The sequence below is a fragment of the Bos taurus genome, chromosome 2 (assembly GCF_002263795.3).
Source record: "Bos taurus isolate L1 Dominette 01449 registration number 42190680 breed Hereford chromosome 2, ARS-UCD2.0, whole genome shotgun sequence".
In the NCBI taxonomy this organism is placed as follows: domain Eukaryota; kingdom Metazoa; phylum Chordata; class Mammalia; order Artiodactyla; family Bovidae; genus Bos; species Bos taurus.
The window spans coordinates 5,246,483-5,268,526 of NC_037329.1; the positions used below are offsets into that span (position 1 = coordinate 5,246,483).

Genomic DNA, 22,044 nt, shown 5'->3' on the forward strand with positions numbered 1-22,044 from the left:
GTGTTTCCTCCATTTCTTAAAAAGTGAAATTCATTTAGAGCAGGGAACAACAAAGCTTCAATTTACTGAAGGTCATTTATCTGAGAACTGATCTTCTACATTGCAGATTTTGTGGCTGAGTCTGTCTTCAATTTGCTCAGCTGATCAGCAGCATCTAACACAGCAGATCACTTCCTTGACCCTGAAATGAGATGAATAAAAGGATTTCCAGGATTCCTGATTTTCCTATCTCACTGGCTGTTCTTCATTCATCTGGTTTTGAAGAATTCACCATTTTCCAGCCTCTTCACTGTAAAATGTTCCCAGACGTTTTCTTTACCTACATTTGTTCCCTGGGTAACTTTAATCAGTCCTATAGCTTCAATATCATAGATATGTGATGGCAGTTCTCAAACATATTTTAGGTCCCTGAACTTCAGATTTCCACCCAACTGTCAACTTGACATTTCATTTATTTATGTAATAGGCTGCTTGTAGGAATTGCATCGTCCCCTGAATTTGTACACTGAAGATTTAACTCCCAACGTGACTGTATTTGAAGACAGAGCCTGTGAGGAGGTGATAAAAGTTAAATGAGGTCATATGGTTAAGGCCCTAATCTGAGAAAACTGGTGCCCTTATGTGAAGAAAAGACACCAGAGTTTTCCCTTCCCTCAGTCCCTGTGTGAGGACATAGCAAGAAGGTGGCCATCTTCAAGCCAGGAAGAGAGCAGGATCCTAACCTTGGACTTCCAGCCTCCAGAATTGTGACAAAATAAGTTTCACTGTTGGAGTCATATAGTCTGTGGTGTTTCGTTATGGCACTCAAGCAGACTAGTATAGCCACTCACATTCAATATATCCAGAACCACTCTTCAAATCTGTACCTTTTGAGGTGGGAGGAAGCAGTTTGGGAGCCTTTGGGAGAGGACAGTGCTTAGCTGTCTGGGGGCTGATCCCACAGATTGGTTCCTTTGGGTTTTTCCAAGGTTTGGGAAAAGGTGCAGCCCAGCAGGGACCCATAGCTTCTGGAAGGATGGTATGGTCTCGTCCAATGGTGTAGTACAGGATGAAGTAGTACACTGCGTGATTTGGCAGTAGCGTACCTCCACAGAGCTTTCTCAGTAGAGACCATGGTCCCCCAGTGGTAGGGGTGCCCAGCGCTGGACAGCAGCAGGCTGGTACCAGGCTGAGTGCTGCTCAGTCACCCTTATTTAAAAAAAAAAAATCTGTACCTTCTCTGAGGTACATCATTTTTACAGTTGCTCAGGTCAAAAACGTTGGTTTTCCTTTACTCCTCTCACTCACCTTCCAGAGCTAGTCAGCAAATCCTGCGCTGTCTTTAACATATATTCAGAATGGAACCACTGTGCATCAACTTTACCCTTATCACCCGGATAAAGCCAGTGACTTCTCAACTGGAGCACTGCAGTAGCTGCCCTTGACTTTGTAAAATCCATCTTCAACAATGCATCTAGTGCAGAGTGACCCTTTAATACTAAATCAGACTGTCATTTCTCTGCTCAAAAATTCCCCAGTAGCTCTCTATAATAAAATCCAAAGTTTTTGCAATGACCTACAAGGCTCTATATTAGGTGTTCTCAAAGTTGAACATCACATCTGGAGGGCGAGATTGTTGCCATGGCCTGCAGAATTTTATGATTCCTCTGTTTTGTGTTTGTGCCTTTATAACTAATTTTAACTAGTTCCTATATGATGTCGATGAGCCAGGGGATCCCATTTTGAGAATCAGTTCTGTTCACGCACTATACTGTCTCCTGTCCCCCACCCCTCCCAGCCATGGTTCTCCTCTTAAATGCCAAACCTGAGTGGGCCCCTAGGTCCACACTGTACCTTTCTGGTATTTACATAGGACATTGTCCACTTGCATGATCACTCACTCAATTAGCACCGCTTCAGAGTGAGATTCTAGCACCATCCATTCAGAATAGCACAAACTCATTCTCTTTTATTTCTCCTTACAGCGCTCAACACATTTGTTTACTGCCCACATTTTTCTGTTACAGAAGGCCAAGACCTTTTCTCAGTTCACTGTCCTGACCCACGGGCTAAAACAACAGTGCCTGGACGGTCATAACAAGTACTCAAAACATATTTCACTGACTAGGAGAAAAAGTGTCGAGAAAGCGCCTGCACCGGGAAAGAGCCAGCGGATTGCACAGCTGCCAGGCTCAGCTACACTCACACCAACCGAACGCCCCGCGGCGGGACTTCCTGGGCGGTGCCGGAAAAGCTTCCGGTGTGAACAGGAAGTCCCTCCGAGAGCTGCCGCCGCGGTAGGCTAGGGGCGGTGGTAGGCTGCAGCGGGCGCAGTCATGGGCAAGAGAGACCGCGCCGACCGCGGTGAGACGTGGCGCGGGCGTGTTTCGGGGTTGCTTGCACCCGCCGGCCCCCTCATCCTGTGTGGTTGCTGCTTAGGCCTTCTCAGAGGCGGTCGACCCCAGAGTCGCTCGCGGCCGGCGCATGCTGTCAGGACTGGCCGCTGGACTGGGGTCGACCCCGACCTCCGGAGAGCCCTGCAACCGGGCTAGGTGGGCACCGTGAGGGAGAGGACTCCCGAGGTGCACAGTGGTTCCGGGCTAGGGGTGGTTGGCGCTGGGGAAGTCTGGTTCCCCCGACCTGCGACTATTCAGTGCGGGGGGAGCTCAAGGCTCCTGCAGGGCTCACGTTGTGTGTCCTTGTTAATATCTGCAGAGAAGAAGAAGTCCAAGAAGCGTCACTACGAGGATGAGGAAGACGAGGAAGACGACGCCCCTGGGAACGACACCCAGGAAGCTGTTCCCTCCGCGGCCGGAAAGCAGGTGGATGAGTCCGGCACCAAAGTGGATGAGTATGGAGCCAAGGACTACAGGCTGCAGATGCCGCTGAAGGACGACCACACCTCCAGACCCCTCTGGGTGGTAAGCACGCCCAGAGCCAGCGGCCAAGAGTTGGTGGGGCCCAAACAGAAATGCAGGATCGTGCGCTTCGGAGCCCACTGAGAGCGAGCTTTCACAGTCACGGACTGAAACAGCCGAGATAGAATGAGCGTGTTCGCTCTCATGTGCTGGCGGGTCTTGGGCTTCCTTCCTCACTAACCCCTGCTTTTACTCTCATTCTCTCTCCAGTTCTGCCGCGTGATTGGAAATTACTTTCATCTATGGAGTAGCGGCATGTATTGTGTAACGTTTTAATTCCTCTTGGAAAAAATTAATCAGACATTTGCTAGGCAGCTTTTTTGCTCAACTTGAAGTAATTAATGTTCTCCATTCATTGGTCATCTAGCCAGACAGATAGCCAGTAAGGTCGTTCGTTGGCTTTTCCTGTGAAGACTAGTGGGAAGCAGCTACTGACTCTGGAAACTTTGTCTTCTATTCTCTCTAATCCTTGTATCTGATAAAAGTAGTAGCAGGCCCTACAGTTGACTGAAGATGTGCTTACAAAAGTATCCCTGGTGTTGGTTTTCTGGGCAGCTTATCCTTTCTAGATAATGATGTGGAAAAGAGTCTAATCATCTCATTAATTTCCTTGACTGTTGTGTCCATTTGGTGTTTCTCAGGCTCCTGATGGCCACATCTTTTTAGAAGCCTTCTCTCCAGTTTACAAATACGCTCAAGACTTCCTGGTGGCTATTGCAGAACCCGTGTGCCGACCAACCCACGTGCATGAGTACAAACTAACTGCCTACTCCCTGTATGCAGCTGTCAGCGTTGGGCTGCAGACCAGCGACATCACGGACTATCTCAGGAAGCTCAGCAAGACAGGAGTCCCAGAGGGAATCATTCAGTTTATTAAGGCAAGTGGGGGCTAAGGCTGGTTCTTTTGCCCTCCTTCTTAATGTAGGAATGATAGGGACAAGTGCTGTACATCATTAGCCTGTGGCAGTCAAGAAAATGCCATTCAGATTCAGTGTGGGGAGCAGAATAACCAATCACCCTGGCTGCTGCTCTTCTGGATCCAGTATTGTGTTTTGCTGAGGCTACACTTCCCATGAGCTGCTCTTAGCCAGTGGGTACTAACACAGTGGGTATTCAGGCCCATTCTGGCCCGGGTTATTTGGGAATACAGCCCAAAGTGTGGCTGTTACAGACTGAATTGTGCCTCCTCCAGAATTCACATCTCAAGGACCTACCTGACTTGTAATATGATTGCATCTGGAGTAAGGAGATAATTAAAGTTAAATGTGGTTAAAAGGGTAGGGCCAATAGGATTAGTGTCCTTATGGGAAAGGATACCAGAAGGCTTATATGCTCTTTCTCTGCATTTGTACAAGGACGAGGTAATGTGAGCACAGACTGAGAAGGTAGCCCTCTACAAACCAGGAAGAGAACCTTCACTGGAAAAGAAATTCCTGGCCTCATGATCCTGGACTTCTAGAAATAAGTTTCTGTTTGTTAAACAACTTGGTCCAGGGTGTACTGTGTGGTAACATGAACAGACTAGTACAGATGATAAACTTCACTTAAGTCTGAGAGACAGGAGACCACTAGTCAACAACTTCCATTAGGCAGAGTCAAAAAGGACTTCATACGTGAAAGAGGAAAGAGCTCTCTGTGATGAGCACTTGGGTTCTGAGAACATGCTTGGGTTCTGAGAGATGGTGAATACCCTTCAGAAGAGATGGACGGTAGCTTTCATTGCCTTCTGCTGGTCAGTAGGCAGTTGGATTCGGATTCCAGGTCTGGAGCGGCAGAAGATGAGTACCACAGGCGTCCAACCCAGCACAGAAATGAAGCCAATCTCAGAGAAGCTGGTGGGAGCCCTGGAGAGACTTCTTTTCTTGTGATGTGCAAGGGTACCTTGGGAGAGGGACTTGCATCTTATAAAATGAGCCTGCTTCAGTTCCCCGGCTCTTCTCAGTCTTGGCTGGGAGCTGCCTGCAGGAATGCGGGTATTGGTTAGCGCAGGGGCGGATTTAGAGGGCAGTAGTGGAGGCAGGCAGCAGCCCGAGATCTGAGTTGCAAATTTTGTGGCCACCACATTTTCTCTGCTCATTCCATCCTAAAGATTGTTGGGAACTTGGGAGGATTTTCTACCATTAAGAATCTTACATCTAGTTGAAGAAATGGGAATCTTGGCAAGGAGGCTGGAGGCTTTGTGTTTTAATTTTTGCAGCACACACTTACTGAACACATATTCTGCCAGCTTTGGGGGTAGCTTTGTGTTGGGGGTAGCTCTGGTACAGTGGGATGAGTCTCTGGATTAGGATGGGGCTTCTCGAAGTGAAGAATAAAGAGAAAGGGAAAATAACAGAAAGATTTAAAGCAGCATTTTATAGGTTAAGGTATGTGCATCAGAATTAGCCAGACAAGAGGGAGGTTTTGCTCTCAAAAAGCAGAAGCTACACAAAGACACATGACTGAAATGGACTCAGCATGCACACAAAGGCACCAAAAGGTGTGCAGTGAACAATTTATCTCCACTTACCACTTTCTGTAGTGGTTTTGTATTTTATTCTTATCTTTTCTTGACTAGATCAACTACTGATTTAATCTATTTTCACTTCCCCACCCCACCCCTGCATCACGGGCATGTGGGATCTTAGTTCCCTGACCAGGACTTTAACCCTGGGCCCTCTGCAGTGAGAGCCTCCGGTTCTAACCACTGGACCACCAGCGAATTCCTGCTATTTTCAATGAAAAAAAATTATTTCTATTGGATTTATTTTACTTGAAGTAGTTTTACTGTTTGTTTGTTTTATTTCTTCAAAATCATTTTTACACTTTTATCTTTAATTTTTGTCCTTCTGTTTCTTTTGGGTTTTTGTCAGTAGTGGTGTTTTTTTAACCTGTAGCTTGAGTTAGATACTTAGTTCATTAATCTCTACTCATCCTTACTGGTAGAAATATTTAAACATATGTATACCTATGGCTGATTCATGTTGTTGTATGGCAGAAACCACCACAATATTGTAAAGCAGTTATTTTTAATTGAAAATAAGGTAAAAATAAAGTAAAGCTTAAAAAAAAAGTAGAAGCTAGTAGAAAAAGCTGTATTTAGACAGATCTACCCCTTCAGGATGGCACATTGGATTTTCCTAAAGTAAAATGAACCCTCTACTTGGCTGATAGGTAGTAAAATGCGTCCAGTAATGTTGTGAGTGCCCTGCATGTGGCTGATTTTGCCTGTCTGGTGTTCTCACTCCTTGCAGTTGTGTACCGTCAGCTATGGGAAAGTCAAGCTGGTCCTGAAGCACAACAGGTAAGGGGCTCCGTGAAAGGCCCACCGAGGCGTTTTCACCCTCTGCGTATCAGCGGCAGGAAGCTAACGTTTGTGGAATGTGCTCTGCACTAACAACTACTCCCCAGAGTCAGGGGCTAAAGGGAATGAGTGAAGCTGTGTGGCCAAAACTGTTCATTCACTGACCACTGTGTTCTCCTAGCAGTGTAGCTGGGGTTCAGATCCCTGCTAGTTTGTCTTCAAAGTGGGGCTTTGCCAACAACCCTTCTGTGTTATATCATGACCAGTAGCTCATCACTCAGCTTTGGCAAAGGGATGGGGAAGGGTGGATGTGGAGAGAAGCCGGAGGCCACTATCCCCAGACCATCTTAAGAATGCTAAATGGACTCTTCTGCAAATTCTGTCCTGGTCAGTAGGCTTCTGCTTCCTCCCCTTTTATAGATACTTCGTTGAAAGTTCTCATCCTGATGTCATCCAGCATCTTCTCCAGGATCCGGTGATCCGGGAGTGCCGCCTGAGGAACTCTGAGGGGGAGGCCACCGAGCTCATCACCGAGACTTTCACAAGCAAGTCTGCTGTATGTGGGCTCCTAGGTCACCCTCAGGGGTTGGACACATCCAGGATTTTAGCCCTCAGGTGCTTTTAGTCCAGCATTTGCAGCCTAGTAGTCCTGTAGCTTTCTTGCAGCTTTGACTGTTGCTTGGTAGCAGTAGGGTTAAATGTTTTGTGCAAGTCCAGATCCTGCCTTTCTCTTTCAGATTGCTAAGAGTGTTGAAGGTAGCGGTGGGCCCTCTACTTCCCGAGTGACAGATCCACAGGGTAAATCTGACATCCCCACAGACCTGTTTGATTTTTATGAGCAAATGGACAAGGATGAGGAGGAAGAAGAAGAGACACAGACAGTGTCTTTTGAAGTCAAGCAGGTTAGTGAACATAATCCCTCCTGCTTGCTTCTCTAAGCGGATGTCAGAAGCTGGTCTGGCCCTGCCTGGACTGTCCATAGTTTGTGTGAGAGGAAGGAACCCCTGTCTATCTCCAATGTACTGTGGCATCATTCTTCCTGATCAAGTTATATCTGAGTGTCCCATTCTTCCCACTGGTGGGTCAGTGAGAAATGGTGTCTGCGGGGCATTTTGGTAGCTGATTGGATTTAATTTTGTTCATTACCTTAGTTTGGGGTCCTTTTCTATGCTTTAACCCAGTTGTTATCAAGCAAGATCTGAAATGGCAAAAAGTCTAGGTTAACTTGTTTTTTTATTGTTAGGTGTCTTAGGATATGTGTTGCTTCTGAGCACGCTTTGGAGTTAACAAGATTATGAACCTTCATGCTCACTTTCCAGGAAATGATTGAAGAACTCCAGAAACGTTGCATCCACCTGGAGTACCCTCTGTTGGCAGAATACGACTTTCGGAATGATTCTGTCAACCCTGATATCAACATTGACCTGAAGCCCACAGCTGTCCTTAGACCTTATCAGGAGAAGAGTTTGCGGAAGATGTTTGGGAACGGGCGCGCACGCTCCGGGGTCATTGTCCTTCCTTGTGGTGAGTGACTGAGTGAAGGAGGTGGGTGGGCTGCTCTCTCTGCATCTGTCCTGAGTCGTGTCTGGTCTAGCCTAGGTTCTAGGCTGGCAGTCATAGTAGATTCAGCTGGAGCCCTGCCCCAGACTCTAGAAGGTGCACTCTCTCAGGAAGGGGCCTGCACCTTCTTTTTTTTTTTTAAGCTCCATGGGTTACTTTGAAGCACATCCCTGGTTAAGGAAGAATTGCTTTTTAAAGGAACAGCTTGAGTTTTAATCTTGATCTTCTCATGGTGGATGGTGGTGAACTCAGAAGCCCCTGGAGTTTCACCTTCCTGTGTCTTTGCCAGTAGCAGTGTTCACACTACCACATTCCTGAGTGCTCAGCCCAGTTGATTGTGTGATCTTAGTAGCCATCTTTTACTCAGTCCCTCCGAAGGTGGTCCGTGTGTTGGGTACACTGTACCCTAGCAGCACTGCTGTCCCAGGGTCTTGGGCAAGTTGCACCTTAGATTTAGTTTTCCCATCTTTAAAACGGCAATAGTAGAGGTGTCTCTTATTCATAGTTTGTTTTGACAAATGTTGCTTTTTAAGATTTAAACAAGGTGCATATATGGTGCTCTAACAGGGCCTGGCACTTGTCTCTCAGTTTTCACATCTGTGTGTGAAGTGGGCATGCCTCCTTTTCTGTAAAGAAGGAAACAGGTTTGGAGCAGAAAAAATGCCTCAACAGTGTCCGCTGTGAGGATCGTTACGAATAATTTGGGCCAGATTGGTGTGCCGGCGAGCCTTTTTGTCTGTCCCTGTCCCTCATTTCAGCTCGGCTTGGGGGGGTTGCCCTTGGTGTCTTGTAGGTGCTGGGAAGTCCCTGGTGGGCGTGACAGCCGCGTGTACTGTCAGGAAGCGCTGTCTGGTGCTGGGCAACTCGGCCGTGTCTGTGGAGCAGTGGAAAGCCCAGTTCAAGATGTGGTCCACCATCGACGACAGCCAGATCTGCCGCTTTACCTCCGATGCCAAGGACAAGCCCATAGGCTGCTCCATTGCCATCAGCACCTACTCGATGCTGGGTCACACCACCAAAAGGTCCTGGGAGGCTGAGCGGGTGATGGAGTGGCTCAAAACTCAGGAATGGGGCCTCATGATCCTGGATGAAGTACACACCATACCAGGTAAGCAGGCTGAGAGCTGGGATGCTGCTCACCGTATGGACAGAGTAATTTTCCAGTTCTTGGGTTGAGAGAGGGGCTGCTGTGTAATACATCCATCTTGCAAGAGAAACTTTCTTGGTGAAGCTTTCAGTGAAGTAATGAGCATGTGCGGAGTGGGGGTTAGTGGTGGGTGGGCGTCCACACTGACAGTCTTCTTACACTGGCCCAGAGTAGTCATTTAGAAAGGGATACTGTTTTTGCACCTCAACTTATCCACTTATCCTTAACCCCTCCCCTCGCTTTTTTTACAGTCCCACAAAAACTATACTAGGAGCACAAAATAGTTCTTGCAATGTTTGTTTTATTTTTAAGACTAAAGTATTGATCCTTATTATGTTATAGAAGTTGTACTTGTCCAAGTATTGCAGGCAGCCATATCACAATATGGCTTTTAATAGCCATATTGATATAATTTATGAGCCATAAATCCATCCATTTTAAGTATATGATTCAAGATTTTTAGTAATCTTGAATTTAGTAAGGCGTTCATACAGCCATCACCATGATCCAGTTTTAGAACATCTTTCTTATACTCACCATCACTGCTTTTCATCTTAGCCCCAGGAAATCACTGAATTGTTTTCTGTTTCTGGATACATGCCTTTTCTGGAAATATATTAACAAAATCATATATATTTTCTTATGTCTCACTTCCTTCACTTCACATAATGATGTATCCACATTGTGACATGTGCTGATGATGTGTTCCCTTTATTACTGAGTAGCAGACCAGGCAAACCTTTCTTGATAAAACAAATTAACAGTTCTGATCAGTTGAGAAGTGGAATTTAGAGCTGCTGCTGCTGCTAAGTCGCTGCAGTCGTGTCCAACTCTGTGAGACCCCCTGGACTGCAGCCTACCAGGCTCCTCCATCCATGGGATTTTCCAGGCGAGAGTCCTGGAGTGGGTAGCCATTGCCTTCTCCAGGAAATTAGAGATGACTCTGAATTAAACGAAATCAGAGGCATTTTCACATAGTGTTTTCAAAATATTGTGAAGATGGCCTTTCCATCTTTTTGTTTTCTCTGTAACGAGAACTCCTCCAGCCTCTCTGGATGTCTGAAGATGCCTGGGAGATGTTCACAGCAAGCCAAGTAGAGATGAGATGTTCACAGCAAGCCAAGTAGGGATGAGGGTCTCTCGGTCAGAAGGACACAGTCCTGAGATGGGGAAGTAGTGCCTGCATGGTCTGACCGCAGTGTAGTTCTGTGGCAGCGGAGGGCGTCGAGGGGGAGAGCAGTCAAAACTGAGTTCAGAGAGGTGTTGGGGCCAACCCTGTAGGGCCTGAAGGTAGACCTTCAGCTTGTACTCTGGGTGAGATGCCTTTTGAGACATTTGAGCCAAGGGTGACAAGATCTGACTTAACATTCTAAAAATTTCACCCCGGCTGCTGTGCTGGGAAGACACTGCAGGAAGCAAGGGTGGAGAGCATCTAGATATGTTAGTTTGTGGAATCCCAACACAAGGCTTGGAACCAGTAAGAATGAAGGTAAGCTGATTCTGGTTATGCTTTGAAGATGAACTGCACAGGTTAGATGTGGTTCTGAAAGAGAAATCAAGGGTGACTATCAGATTTTGGCTTGAGCCATCAGAAGAGAGGAGTGGATATTAGGTGGAGAAGGCTCTAGAAGGAGCAGGTTTGGAGAGAGAAGATTGGGAGTAGGCTTTCAGTTCAGTTCAGTTGCTCAGTAGTGTCCGACTCTTTGCGACCCCATGAATCACAGCATGCCAGGCCTCCCTGTCCATCACCAACTCCCAGAGTTCACTCAAACTCACATCCATCAAGTTGGTGATGCCATCCAGCCATCTCATCCTCTGTCATCCCCTTCTCCTCCTGCCCCCAGTCCCTCCCAGCATCAGAGTCTTTTCCAATGAGTCAACTCTTCGCATGAGGTGGCCAGAGTATTGGAGTTTCAGCTTTAGCATCAGTCCTTCCAAAGAACACCCAGGACTGATCTCCTTTAGGATGGACTGGTTGGATCTCCTTGCAGTCCAAGGGACTCTCAAGAGTCTTCTCCAACACCACAGTTCAAAAGCATCAATTCTTCAGCATTCAGCTTTCTTCACAGTCCAACTCTCACATCCATACATGATCACTGGAAAAACCATAGCCTTGACTAGACGGACCTTTGTTGGCAAAGTAATGTCTCTGCTTTTGAATATGCTATCTAGGTTGGTCATAACTTTCCTTCCAAGGAGTAGGTTTTAGTCATGTTAATTTTATTGCCTTTAGACAGTCAGGCAATGGCAGAAAATGTTAGAAAACAGGCAAAAGACACGAATAGACTTCATCCAAGAGACACAGCTATTCAGTTCAGTCGCTCAGTCGTGTCTGACTCTTTGCAACCCCATGAACCGCAGCACGCCAGACCTCCCTGTCCATCACCAACTCCCGGAGTCCTCCCAGAGTCCACCCAAACTCATGTGCATTGAGTCGGTGATGCTGTCCAGCCATCTCATCCTCTGTCATCCCCTTCTCCTTCTGCCCTCAATCTTTCCCAACATCAGAGTCTTTTCCAATGAGTCAACTCTTTGCATGAGGTGGCCAAAGTATTGGAGTTTCAGCTTTAGCATCATTCCTTCCAAAGAACACCCAGGGCTGATCTCCTTCAGAATGGACTGGTTGGATCTCCTTGCGGTCCAAGGGACTCTCAAGAGTCTTCTCCAACACCACAGTTCAAAAGCATCAGTTCTTCGGCACTCAGCTTTCTTCACAGTCCAACTCTCACATCCATACATGACTACTGGAAAAACCATAGCCTTGATTAGATGGACCTTTGTTGACAAAATAATGTCTCTGCTTTTTAATATGCTATCTGCTGCTGCTGCTGGTAAGTCGCTTTAGTCATGTCCGACTTTGTGCAACCCCAGAGACGGCAGCCCACCAGGCTCCCCTGTCCCTGGGATTCTCCAGGCAAGAACACTGGAGTGGGTTGCCATTTCCTTCTCCAATGCAGGAAAGTGAAAACTGAAAGTGAAGTCGCTCAGTCGTGTCTGACTCTTAGTGACCCCATGGACTGCATCCTACCAGGCTCCTCCACCCATGGGATTTCTCTAGGCAAGAGTACCGGAGTGGGGTGCCATTGCCTTCTCCAAATAGGTTGGTCATAAATTTCCTTCCAAGGAATAAGCCTCTTTTAATTTCATGGATATAATCACCATCTGCAGTGATTTTGGAGCCCAGAAAGATAAAGTCAGCCACTGTTTCCACTGTTTCCCCATCTATTTGCCGTGAAGTGATGGGACCGGATGCTGTGATCTTAGTTTTCTGAATGTTGAGCTTTAAGCCAACTTTTTCCCTCTCCTCTTTCGCTTTCATCAAGAGGCTCTTTAGTTCTTCAGTTTTTGCCATAAGGGTGGTGTCATCTGCATATCTGAGGTTATTGATATTTCTCCTATTAGAATGTCTATATATATAGAATGTCTATATATATATATGTCTATATATCGAGAATGTCTATATATATATATAAAGTACCAAGTACTGACAAGAGTGCAGAGCAGCTGGAACTGTCACGCATGGCCAGAGGAATTGCAAAATGTACAGTCACTCTGGGGAGGTTTGGCAGTTTATTAGAAAATCACCATATGAGCCAGCAGTCCCACCATGGGCATCTGTTATGGAGAAATGAAAACTTAGGTTCACACAAAAACTTGTCATGTTTATAACAGCCCTGGTTGTAGTCTCCAAAACCTATATTGACCATGGAAATGCGTGTCAGTGAGGGGCTGGATGGACAAGCTGGTACGTCATTCGATAGGATACTTCTCAGCCGTGGAAAGGAAGCCCAGAGGCATCTTGCTGAGTGAAGTCAGCCAGTCCCAAGAGGCTGCAAGAGTGCGTGATGCCTTCAGTAGGACATTCTTGAAAATATAAAACTGTAGTGACAGAGAACAGATCAGTGGTTGCTGGGGCAGGATGGGGGGTGTGACAAGGCAGAGCATAGGGGAGCTTTTGGGGTCGTGGATCGGCTTGTAACCTGGTCGTGGTGGTGGCACAGTCTGCCGCTGTGTTAACATTTATAAAACAGGGTAAGCTCACTTGCCCACCCTCAGGAAAAGTTCATTGTGCAGTGTACTAAGTCATTTAGTCATGTCCGACTCTTGTGACCCCATTGTAGCCCACCAGGCTCCTCTATCCATGGAATTCTCCAAACAAGAATATTGGAGTGGGTTGCCATTTCCTCCTCCAGGGGATCTTCCCGACTCAAAGTTAGAATCTGGGAATCGTAGATCTGCTGCATTGGCAGGCAGGTTCTTTACCACTAGTACCACCTGGGAATCAAAAACTATAAACTAAAAGAAAAAAAACCCTTACAGAGAAGGTGGGTATTTGGTCAGATGGATTGGAAATTGATAAAAAGAAACATTTTCTGTAAATAACTTTGAAGTTGCTTTGTAGCAGTTCAGTTGGAGGCTGAGTTTGAAGCATTCATTCTGGTCAGCAAGCTTCAGGGTGCACAAATTCCTTGTGAGTCAGAGCTCAGTGGCATTTTAATATCCTGGATCATGGTTCCAATTGCTGTTTATGCTCCGCCCGATAGCTTAGCTGTGTGAGGGGAGCGCTGGGGCTCCCTGGCCTGGGGCTTCCTCTGAGTCACTGCCTCCTGTTCTCCCTTTCACCCCTCTTTGGAGCAGGTCTGAAAGTGGAGTTGAAGCTTTCTCACCTAGTCATTCATGACTAGAGCCAGGTTTCTGTGATCCTGTGACCCAGGGCTTAGACATGTGGTGTCCTGGACCAGTCTTAGGTCAAAGCTATCTTTGGTACTTAGAGCATTTAAAAAGTGATGGTGTTAATGTGCCAATTGTTTCCCCAGCCAAGATGTTCCGACGGGTGCTCACCATTGTGCAGGCGCACTGCAAGCTGGGTTTGACCGCAACCCTCGTCCGGGAAGATGACAAAATCGTCGACTTAAACTTTTTGATTGGGCCGAAACTCTATGAAGCCAACTGGATGGAGCTACAGAACAGTGGCTACATCGCCAAAGTCCAGTGTGCTGAGGTAGCTGGCCTCTTCCTAATGGTCCCTGAGGGCGGGCACTGCCCTGCGGAGGGGAACTGGGTCAGGTCAATTCCTCACAGGCAGATACGCGGGTCAAGACCTGAGCAAGGGTTCTGCTGCCTTTGCAGTAGCCTCAGCCCTCCTGTGATGTGGGCGATGTGCCATCTCAGATGTGTCAGACAGTCGCTTGTCCAGGGGCACACGGGTGGTGGTCGAATCAGGAGGCTAATCCAGGTGGGCTGGGCTCCTCGTCCTCCCTTCTGGGAGTGAGCACCTCAGGGTGCTCCTGCACGCCTTCACCCCAGAGGGATTCTTGGTTCCGTGGGAACAGCCACCAGCCACCCCCAGTGCCAGAGTCTGTTGGTTTTGACACCCACAGACAGCACATGTGACCAACATTCAATTTCTAAGAACACATTTTCCCAGGATTGTTCTGTGATGAATACCTGCACAGGTATGTGTTAAAAATACACGTTCAAAGGAATAGCAACAGAAGGCCTTTCTGGCACTTTAAAATGACCGTCACTTAGTGGCTAGAGTAGGGTGGGCTGCGTCCTGGAAGAGCAGAGATGGGCCTCCTGGGTGAAGATGAGCAGGAGGCAGCTGTGCAGGTGGCCTTGCTCTATCGAGACGCTTGCTTACTCTCTGGGTACGTCTTCATAAAGAGCACCCAAGTTATGCACAGCACTGCTGGAGTCTTTGAGGTGCCTCTTCCTGTCTGATTGCATCTCCTCTCCCTCTGCTGCTGTCTTGGAGTTTAGGTTTGTCATTTTCTTGCTTTTCTTTGTTATTTTACTTCCTATGTGCAATTCCCTAAACATTTGTTGTTTAACTTTGCTTTTTAAAAATCTTTGTTTAGTTGCTAAGTCATTTCTGACTCTTTTTGACCCCATGGACTGTAGCCCGCCAGGCTCCTCCGTTCTTGGGATTTTCCAGGCAAGAATACTGGAGTGGGTTGCTGTTTCCTTTTCTAGGGGATCTATTCAATTCAGGGATTGAACCCACATCTCCTGCATTGGCAGGCAGATTCTTTACCACTGTGCTACCTGGGAAGCCCCTTTAAAATCTTTATGTATATGCAGAAAGAATCAGGAGATATATATATATATATATAAATAAATGTTCTTGTGGCGGATTCATTTTGATATTTGGCAAAACTAATACAATTATGTAAAGTTTAAAAATAAAATAAAATTAGAAAAAAAAAAAGAAGTAACAAAAAAAAATGTTCTTGCATGGTTTCTGATTTTTGCTTAATATTTTTATTCCTTGCATAATGCGTTATTTTTGATTATTCTTATAGCTATAGTTCATTACTTTGAATTCCCCTGTAATATTCCACTGGACAAACATACCACAATTTGATAGCTAATGGAATATTACACAGCAGTAAAAATAGTCTTTTCTAATGTTAACAGGGGCTTCCCTGTTGGCTCAGTGGTCAAGAATCCGTCTGCCAGTGTAGGCGATGTGGGTTTAATCCCTGGGTGGGGAACATCCCCCGGAGGAGGAAATGGCAACCCACTCCAGCATCCTTGCCTGGGAAATCCCATGGACAGAGGAGCCTGATAGCTACAATCCATGAGGTCGCAAAAGAGTTGGTCGTGACTTAGTGATGTTGACAGACATTGGGGTTGCTAAGTTGCTTTTTTTAACAGCTTTATTAAGGTCTAGTTTATGTTCCATAACATTCACCTATTGTAAGTAAATGCTGTTGATTTATAATTTTTGTGATTTTAGTAAATGTAAAGAGTTGTGCAGCTGTGTCCTCCAATCCAGTTTTAGAGCATTTCCCCCGCCCTCAAGAGTTCCCTTGTATCGTTACTGGGATGTCATTGCTAGGCTAGCCCAACACATAGAGCTGGCAAGTGTGTGTGCAGTTCTCTGTCCAAAGGTGGACAGAGCAAGTCCACCTCTGCTGTCGATACATTTTAAAATCGTTGCTATTAACATGTAAGAGGGTCTTGGTTCGGCATTGGGTTTCAGGTTTTGTTTTGTAATGTGTGTGTTTACAATAGTTTTGAGATGTAATTCACATGCCATTGGTTTTGTCTTGGTTTGTTTTAAAGCTGATTTGCCAAAGTTTTCAATTGTGTGGTACTTAAGCTTGCATACTGACCCCTAATTCTTCCCGTTTCACAGGTTTGGTGCCCAATGTCTCCTGAGTTTTACCGGGAGTATGTGGCAATCAAAACCAAGAAACGGATCTTGCTGTACACCATGAATCCCAACAAATTCAGAGCTTGCCAGTTTCTGATCAAGTTTCATGAAAGGAGGAATGACAAGATTATCGTCTTTGCTGACAACGTGTTTGCTCTGAAGGAGTATGCCATTCGACTGAACAAGTAAGAATGGAAAAGTTAGAGTTGGCCTCAAAAGCCCAGGTATCTTCCCCACGTGAGAGTGCAGAAGACTGTTTTTTTCTCGAAGCTCTCAGGAACTTGTTAGTATCTGAAGGCCTAGTTTTCTGTTCCCAGGGACCATATGAGACAGAGGAGCAGTGGTCAGAGTCAGAGGTTGGTGTGTACAGAAAAGAGGGCCTAGTCACTGTGAGCCAAGAGAGCAAGTGCTGCCTTGGAGCTGGGCTCCGAAGGTGGGCACTAGTTGGCATCTGGAGTTTCAGGCTGAGTGGCACTGTGACTGGAGATGCGATCAGACCACATGGACTAGGGGCCGGGAAGGCAAGGCAGACGGAACCAGCATCCCAGGTATGGCCCAGCATCTAGAAAGAGCTGCTCAGGAAACAGCCGGCAAAGTCCTTGTTACAGCCTCACCCAGATACTACTGAAAATTTGAAAATTTCCTGCCAGGTAAAGAGGAAGAGGCCTGTGCTTCTTTACACAGTGATACAGGGCTTCAGGTGCTGTGAGTGTAGCAGAAGACAAGGTCCTCCGGCCTGAATTTTTATGTAGCTGGGAGGGATGCATGCAGGCAGCTGCTCTTCACAAGCTGTGATTTAATCATCACCTCAGCCGCAAGACATGATTGTGTTAGTCTCATAGACGAGAAAACTGGGACACAGACTAAGTTTCTCAGATTTCTAAAACTGTGCCTTATTTAATGTAGGAAATATTTTATGTTTTATCAAATTAACATAGGCCGTCAAGAAAACTAGCAATTCCTTGCACCTGTCTTCCTAGTCAAAATTCCTTGTTCCCCAAAGATGGATACTTTCAACTCTTTTCTGTATTTACCTTCATATTTCTAAGTAATAATTTATATAGCAATTTCTTGATGATTGATTATAGAAATTGGTTTTAATTTCCTACCATGGGAGCTGTGGATTTAGCCCTCTTACATACATCATTCCATCCCCTACCTCCACTCCATCCCCACAAAATGTTTGGGGCCAAGTTAGTTTCAATGTTACATTTTTACATTTTTTTTTTATTAGTTCTGTTTTTTTTTTTTTTTTTTTTTATTGAAGGATAATTGCTTTACAGAATTCTGTTGTTTTCTGTCAAACCTCAACATGAATCAGCCACAGGTATATATACATCCCCTCCCTTTTGAACCTCCCTCCCATCTCCCTCCCCATCCCAGCCCTCTAGGTTGGTACAGAGCCCATTTGGGTTTCCTGAGCCATATAGCACATTCCTGTTGGCTATCTATTTTACATATGGTAATGTAAGTTTCCACGTTACTCTCTCCATACTTCTCACCCTCCCCTCCCCTCTCCCCATGTCCATAAGTCTATTCTTTATGTCTGTTTCTCCATTGCTGACCTGTAAATAAATTCTTCAGTACCATTTTTCTAGCTTCCATGTATGTGTATTAGAATACGATATTTATCTTTCTCTTTCTGACTCACTTCACTCTAGGTTCATCCACCTCATCAGAACTGACTCAAATGCATTCCTTCTTATGGCCGAGTAGTATTCCATTGTGTGTCTGTACCACAGCTTTATCCATTCATCTGTCGATGGGCATCTAGATTGCTTCCATGTTCTAGCTCATGTCAGTGTTACATTATTGTGACTGTGTAAGTATTGTTCAAGCCAAGGCAGGCAGTGCACTGTGATTACATTATTTCTTAACATGTTGTTTTTTCCTAGATTTAATAGTTGCCTTGTCATTACTTTTGCTTGGTTTTCTATGTAATTACTGAGTTATCCCTTTTCAGACTCCTCGTAAAATTCCCTCTCAGAAGGGTCAGATCCCTTCAGTGCTTCATCTTCCTGTCTTGCTCTGGTCTGCTGCTCTCTAGGACTCGAGATGCTGCCTGTCACCTTTGGGCACGCCTCTGATATCCTGGGAATTCCTTATACCTCTTCCCTGTGTTGAAACCCCTTTTGCCACATCTCAAGTCTCCCCTTTTCTGGTCACTCATTTTGATGGAGTGTATCCTTTCGTAGATTTCTGAGAGAAGGTATGTAGAGGAAAATTTCATAAGAATTTGCTTGCAGATGTCATTTTTCACTCTTACACTTGGTGAGTAGTTGATGGGGCCTCAGAATGTCAGAGGTAGGGCTGTTTTCTCAGCTTCCAATGCAGCTGTTTGTTTGCAAGCCTGCTTGATGCCCTTCTGACTCCTCTCTCTATGTGATCTATTGTGGTGATCATAGGTTTTCCTTCTCTCAAGAGGGTTTTAGAATCTTTTTTTCATTTTTGGAAGTTTGAAAACAGTGTGACTAGTGTGATCTTTTTTCTTTCATTACAGTACATGAAGTAGACACTTGTCAATCTGAAAACTCATGTCCTTCAATTCAGAGAAGTTCTTTCTGTTTTTTCTTTGTTACTCATCTCTGTTTTCTCTTCTCTCTTTTTTTTTCGAGGGGTGAGAGGGCCATGCTGTGTGGCATGTGGGATTTTAGTTCCCCAACTAATGCCCCCTACATTGGCCTCTTAACCACTGAACTGCCAAGGAAGTTCCTTTTCTCTCATTTTGAATTCCTGCTGGCCAGGTGTTAGATCTTCTGGGCACCTTCTCCAATTCCTCCCTGCCCCATCCCACCTTTATTTTGGTTGTGCCATGTAGCTTACGGGATCTTAGTTCCTTGACCAGGGATTGAACCCAGGCTGTGGCAGTGAAAACACTGAATCCTAACCACTGGACCACCAGGGAACTCCCATTTTCTCTTATTTTTTATCCGTTTGTCTACCAACTCTATTGAAGCTTTTGTGAATTTCCAGGAGTTCTTTATTGTCAACTGTTCTTGTTTTTTTGAGTAAGTACGGTGTCTTCTCTGTGGCTATTAAAGCTTTCAAAGCTTTCTTCTGTTCCCTGCACCATCTCTCTCTTCTTCAGGTGTTTTGTTTCAGCTCTGTCTTTCGAACCCATCTTCTGATTTTTGGTGATCTTTGGCTCTATTTTCTTACCTAAGGGTGAGTCACTGAAAAGCTGATTGGCCTTTCTGTATAGCTTGGTGGGTTTGCCAGCCTGTGGACCTCTCCATGATCAGGCATGGGCCTGGCTAGTTTGTCAAGAAGTTGCCAGATGCCAGTGTCTCAGGGTCTTTTCTTCTGGGCTGGAGAGTTTCTCCAGAGAGGAATCTTACCGTTTCCTAGATCCCAGCCTGTGGCAGGGGAGGGAGTGGGGAATCCCTGTCTTTCTTCACTCTTCACTCTTGCTTAACCCTCAGCTCTCCCTGAGGGCAAAGGGTCTCCCTCAGTGTGTTCAGAATCTAGGCAGTACATCTCCAGTTTCCTGCCAGGTGGGCAGAGGCATGCTTGGCGGCGGGAGTTGGAATCCGACACTGTTCCTTACACATACACTCTGTCCGTCTTCCTGTCTGTAATCCTGCCCTAACACCGACCTTCTGAGGCAGCTGGTGATTAGATCTTGAACCCTTTTGTGTTCTGTATAGAAAACTGGCTTGTTTTATGTTGGCTCTTCTTTCCTGCCAGCCTGGGCTTCTGCTTTCTCTGGTCTACCCTTTTGCTCTACTATCTCTTAGAGTTACCACCACCTACCTCAGGATTCTTACATCTAGTAGGTGTTCAACAAATGTTAGGTCCTTTTTCTGGAGGATGGTTACCCTTCTGTTTCATTTCCTATATGAGGGAACCTTCCCTGTGGCTCAAACAGTAAAGAATATGCCTGTAATGCAGGAGACCCAGGTTTGATTCCTGGGTCGGGAAGATCCCCTGGAGAAGGAAATGGCAACCCACTCCAGTACTCTTGCCTGGAGAATCCCATGGACAGAGGAGCCTGGCGGGCTACAGTCCATGGGTTCACAAAGAGCTGGACACAACTGAGCAACTGACACTTTGACTCAAACTGAGGGCTTGCTGCTATATGAGTTGTTTTTCCTGATGATGATCACAGAGAAGAATCACCTAAAAACCTAGATGTCAAGAGACAAGCTGTTCTGAAGAGTACAGATTCCCAACCTTTTTCACAGCATGAACATCCAGAAAATAATAAATTTGTAGGGTGCTCCAAACACTCTGGAAGCCAGGCTCGCAGGATTGGGGAAGCATCCAGCTGTCCCAGGCTTTGCCCAGCTTCCCCATAGGCCAGGGGGCTGCTCTCTCGGCATCCCTGTTACCAGCTTAGAGCACAGTGTCGGGAAGTGTGTGTGAAATAGCAAAAGCAGTGCTTCCTAGGCCTTCCAGGGAGCTGATGGCCCTGCACGGGGGAACAGCCACTTGAGTTCAGCGTCCTCTGGCTCCCAGCCTCAGGTGTATAGGTCTGAGGGCCGCTGGCAGGTCCAGCCTCAGGTGTACAGGTCTGAGGGCCCCTGGCAGGCGTGGGTCTTCCCCACAGTGTGGAGCCCGCCTCTGTTTGGTGTGGGGGGGCCCTGTGCACTTGGCTGCTGTCCTCGTTGTCCTTGTCGTCGTCACTCTCACTATCGTTACCGACCCTGTGGAAGCTACAAAAACCACGTCAGTACAGGAAGACTAGAGGAGTGACGCTGCCAGAGGCCAGGGGTGAGCCAGTGAGGTTGTTAGAAAGGGCTGTGCCCTTCGGCAGCTGGAGACTAGCGAGAAGTGCTTTGAACATAGCGTTACAGGGAGTCAGTGGGAAGAAGTCTGGAAGGGGTTCTTTTCTCCTTTCTTGGAGAATGCCTGTTTCACTTGGAAATGGTTCCTTCCAGGCTCTGGTTTGCAAATAGCAATGTTTTCTTTTTTTCCCCGTTGTGCTTCATGGAATCCAGGGGATTCTCCTTGTATAGACACTAAGCTTAGAGTGAGAGACGCTGAAGGAGGAAGGAGCACAGTCCAAGAACAAAAGAGTGAAGGGAGAATCTTGAAGAGAATGGTGACCTGCACCTTGGCTCAGGGGGAAGGGGTGGCGGCAGTGGGGGCGTGTTTTCTATGGGTCTCTTCCTGCTCTTCTTCCATGACAGAGGTCTTCCTGGGAGAGAGAAGCCTTGAAGAGCTCCCTTTCCCTCTGACACGCGTTCAGGATAGTCGAGGAGTGCTTCTGTGGTCTTCCTAACGTAGCTTTGTTCTTCTCTAGACCCTATATCTATGGTCCTACGTCCCAGGGAGAAAGGATGCAGATCCTCCAGAATTTCAAGCATAACCCCAAAATCAACACCATCTTCATATCCAAGGTCAGTGTGGCATGCAGCAGCCCGGGGCCTGGGGGCAGCTGGATGATTTCTGGGCAGTGCACTGGGGTTTGTTGAAGGAACATCATGCGTCAGTTTTCATTCCCGTGTGTCCAGTGTCTAGGGACACGGGAATGTTGTTTGGCGGGTAGTAGAAGAAGGAGATGTAGAGTTTAGTGTATACATTCTATGTTCCTAATTCAAGGAGTATACACTCTAGCAAGTCCTTTTGTATGACTTAAGCTTTTTCTGCCTCTTTTGGGGATACAGGAATTTTAATTTGTATTTTTTTCGTATAAAGGGGGAAGTTCACTAAATACTCTGACAAAGGGAGGCATGTGGATGAGGTTCTCTTTGTGGGGTTGGAGATTCCTGCGGGCCGCGGGCAGCCTTTGTCCTGGCTCCTGTGTGCCTTGGGGGTGAGTGGTGAATCTGAACACAGTACAAGGTCACGTAGGCCAGCTTGGTGACGGTTTCAATTTGCAGTTAGAAGTGGTAGCCTGACAGTGAAGAATAGTCATTTAGATTAGAATGACCCAAAGCCCCAGAGAGATGAGATTTACCTATAACGTGATCATAGATGGATCAGTAAGTACCAGCCTTTGATTTCTGTGTCTGGAGACCTTGATGGTGCTGCCGTCCCCCATCCCCCAAGC

At 46.3% G+C, this 22,044-nt stretch overlaps 2 protein-coding genes across 4 annotated transcripts in view; both read left to right on the top strand.

The window, feature by feature from the left end:
- MAP3K2 (mitogen-activated protein kinase kinase kinase 2) overlaps nucleotides 1-1,743 on the top strand; it is a 97,778-nt gene extending 96,035 nt beyond the window's left edge. The window contains exon 17 of the mRNA XM_059877694.1: nucleotides 107-1,743. Coding sequence (XP_059733677.1) covers nucleotide 107 — 1 coding nt within the window. The 3' untranslated portion in view covers nucleotides 108-1,743. The remainder of the gene's footprint in view (nucleotides 1-106) is intronic.
- Nucleotides 1,744-2,260: 517 nt separating this feature from the next.
- Nucleotides 2,261-22,044, top strand: part of ERCC3 (ERCC excision repair 3, TFIIH core complex helicase subunit) — a 30,326-nt gene continuing 10,542 nt past the window's right edge. The window contains exons 1-11 of one of the 3 annotated variants that reach the window (XM_025000103.2): nucleotides 2,261-2,561; nucleotides 2,695-2,900; nucleotides 3,539-3,775; nucleotides 6,131-6,180; nucleotides 6,601-6,736; nucleotides 6,918-7,082; nucleotides 7,500-7,704; nucleotides 8,534-8,848; nucleotides 13,705-13,889; nucleotides 16,032-16,234; nucleotides 21,295-21,391. In XM_025000103.2, coding sequence (XP_024855871.1) covers nucleotides 2,859-2,900; nucleotides 3,539-3,775; nucleotides 6,131-6,180; nucleotides 6,601-6,736; nucleotides 6,918-7,082; nucleotides 7,500-7,704; nucleotides 8,534-8,848; nucleotides 13,705-13,889; nucleotides 16,032-16,234; nucleotides 21,295-21,391 — 1,635 coding nt within the window. In that variant the 5' untranslated portion in view covers nucleotides 2,261-2,561; nucleotides 2,695-2,858. The remainder of the gene's footprint in view (nucleotides 2,562-2,694; nucleotides 2,901-3,538; nucleotides 3,776-6,130; nucleotides 6,181-6,600; nucleotides 6,737-6,917; nucleotides 7,083-7,499; nucleotides 7,705-8,533; nucleotides 8,849-13,704; nucleotides 13,890-16,031; nucleotides 16,235-21,294; nucleotides 21,392-22,044) is intronic. The other 2 variants (XM_015474411.3, NM_001045988.1) reach the window with 2 other exon arrangements.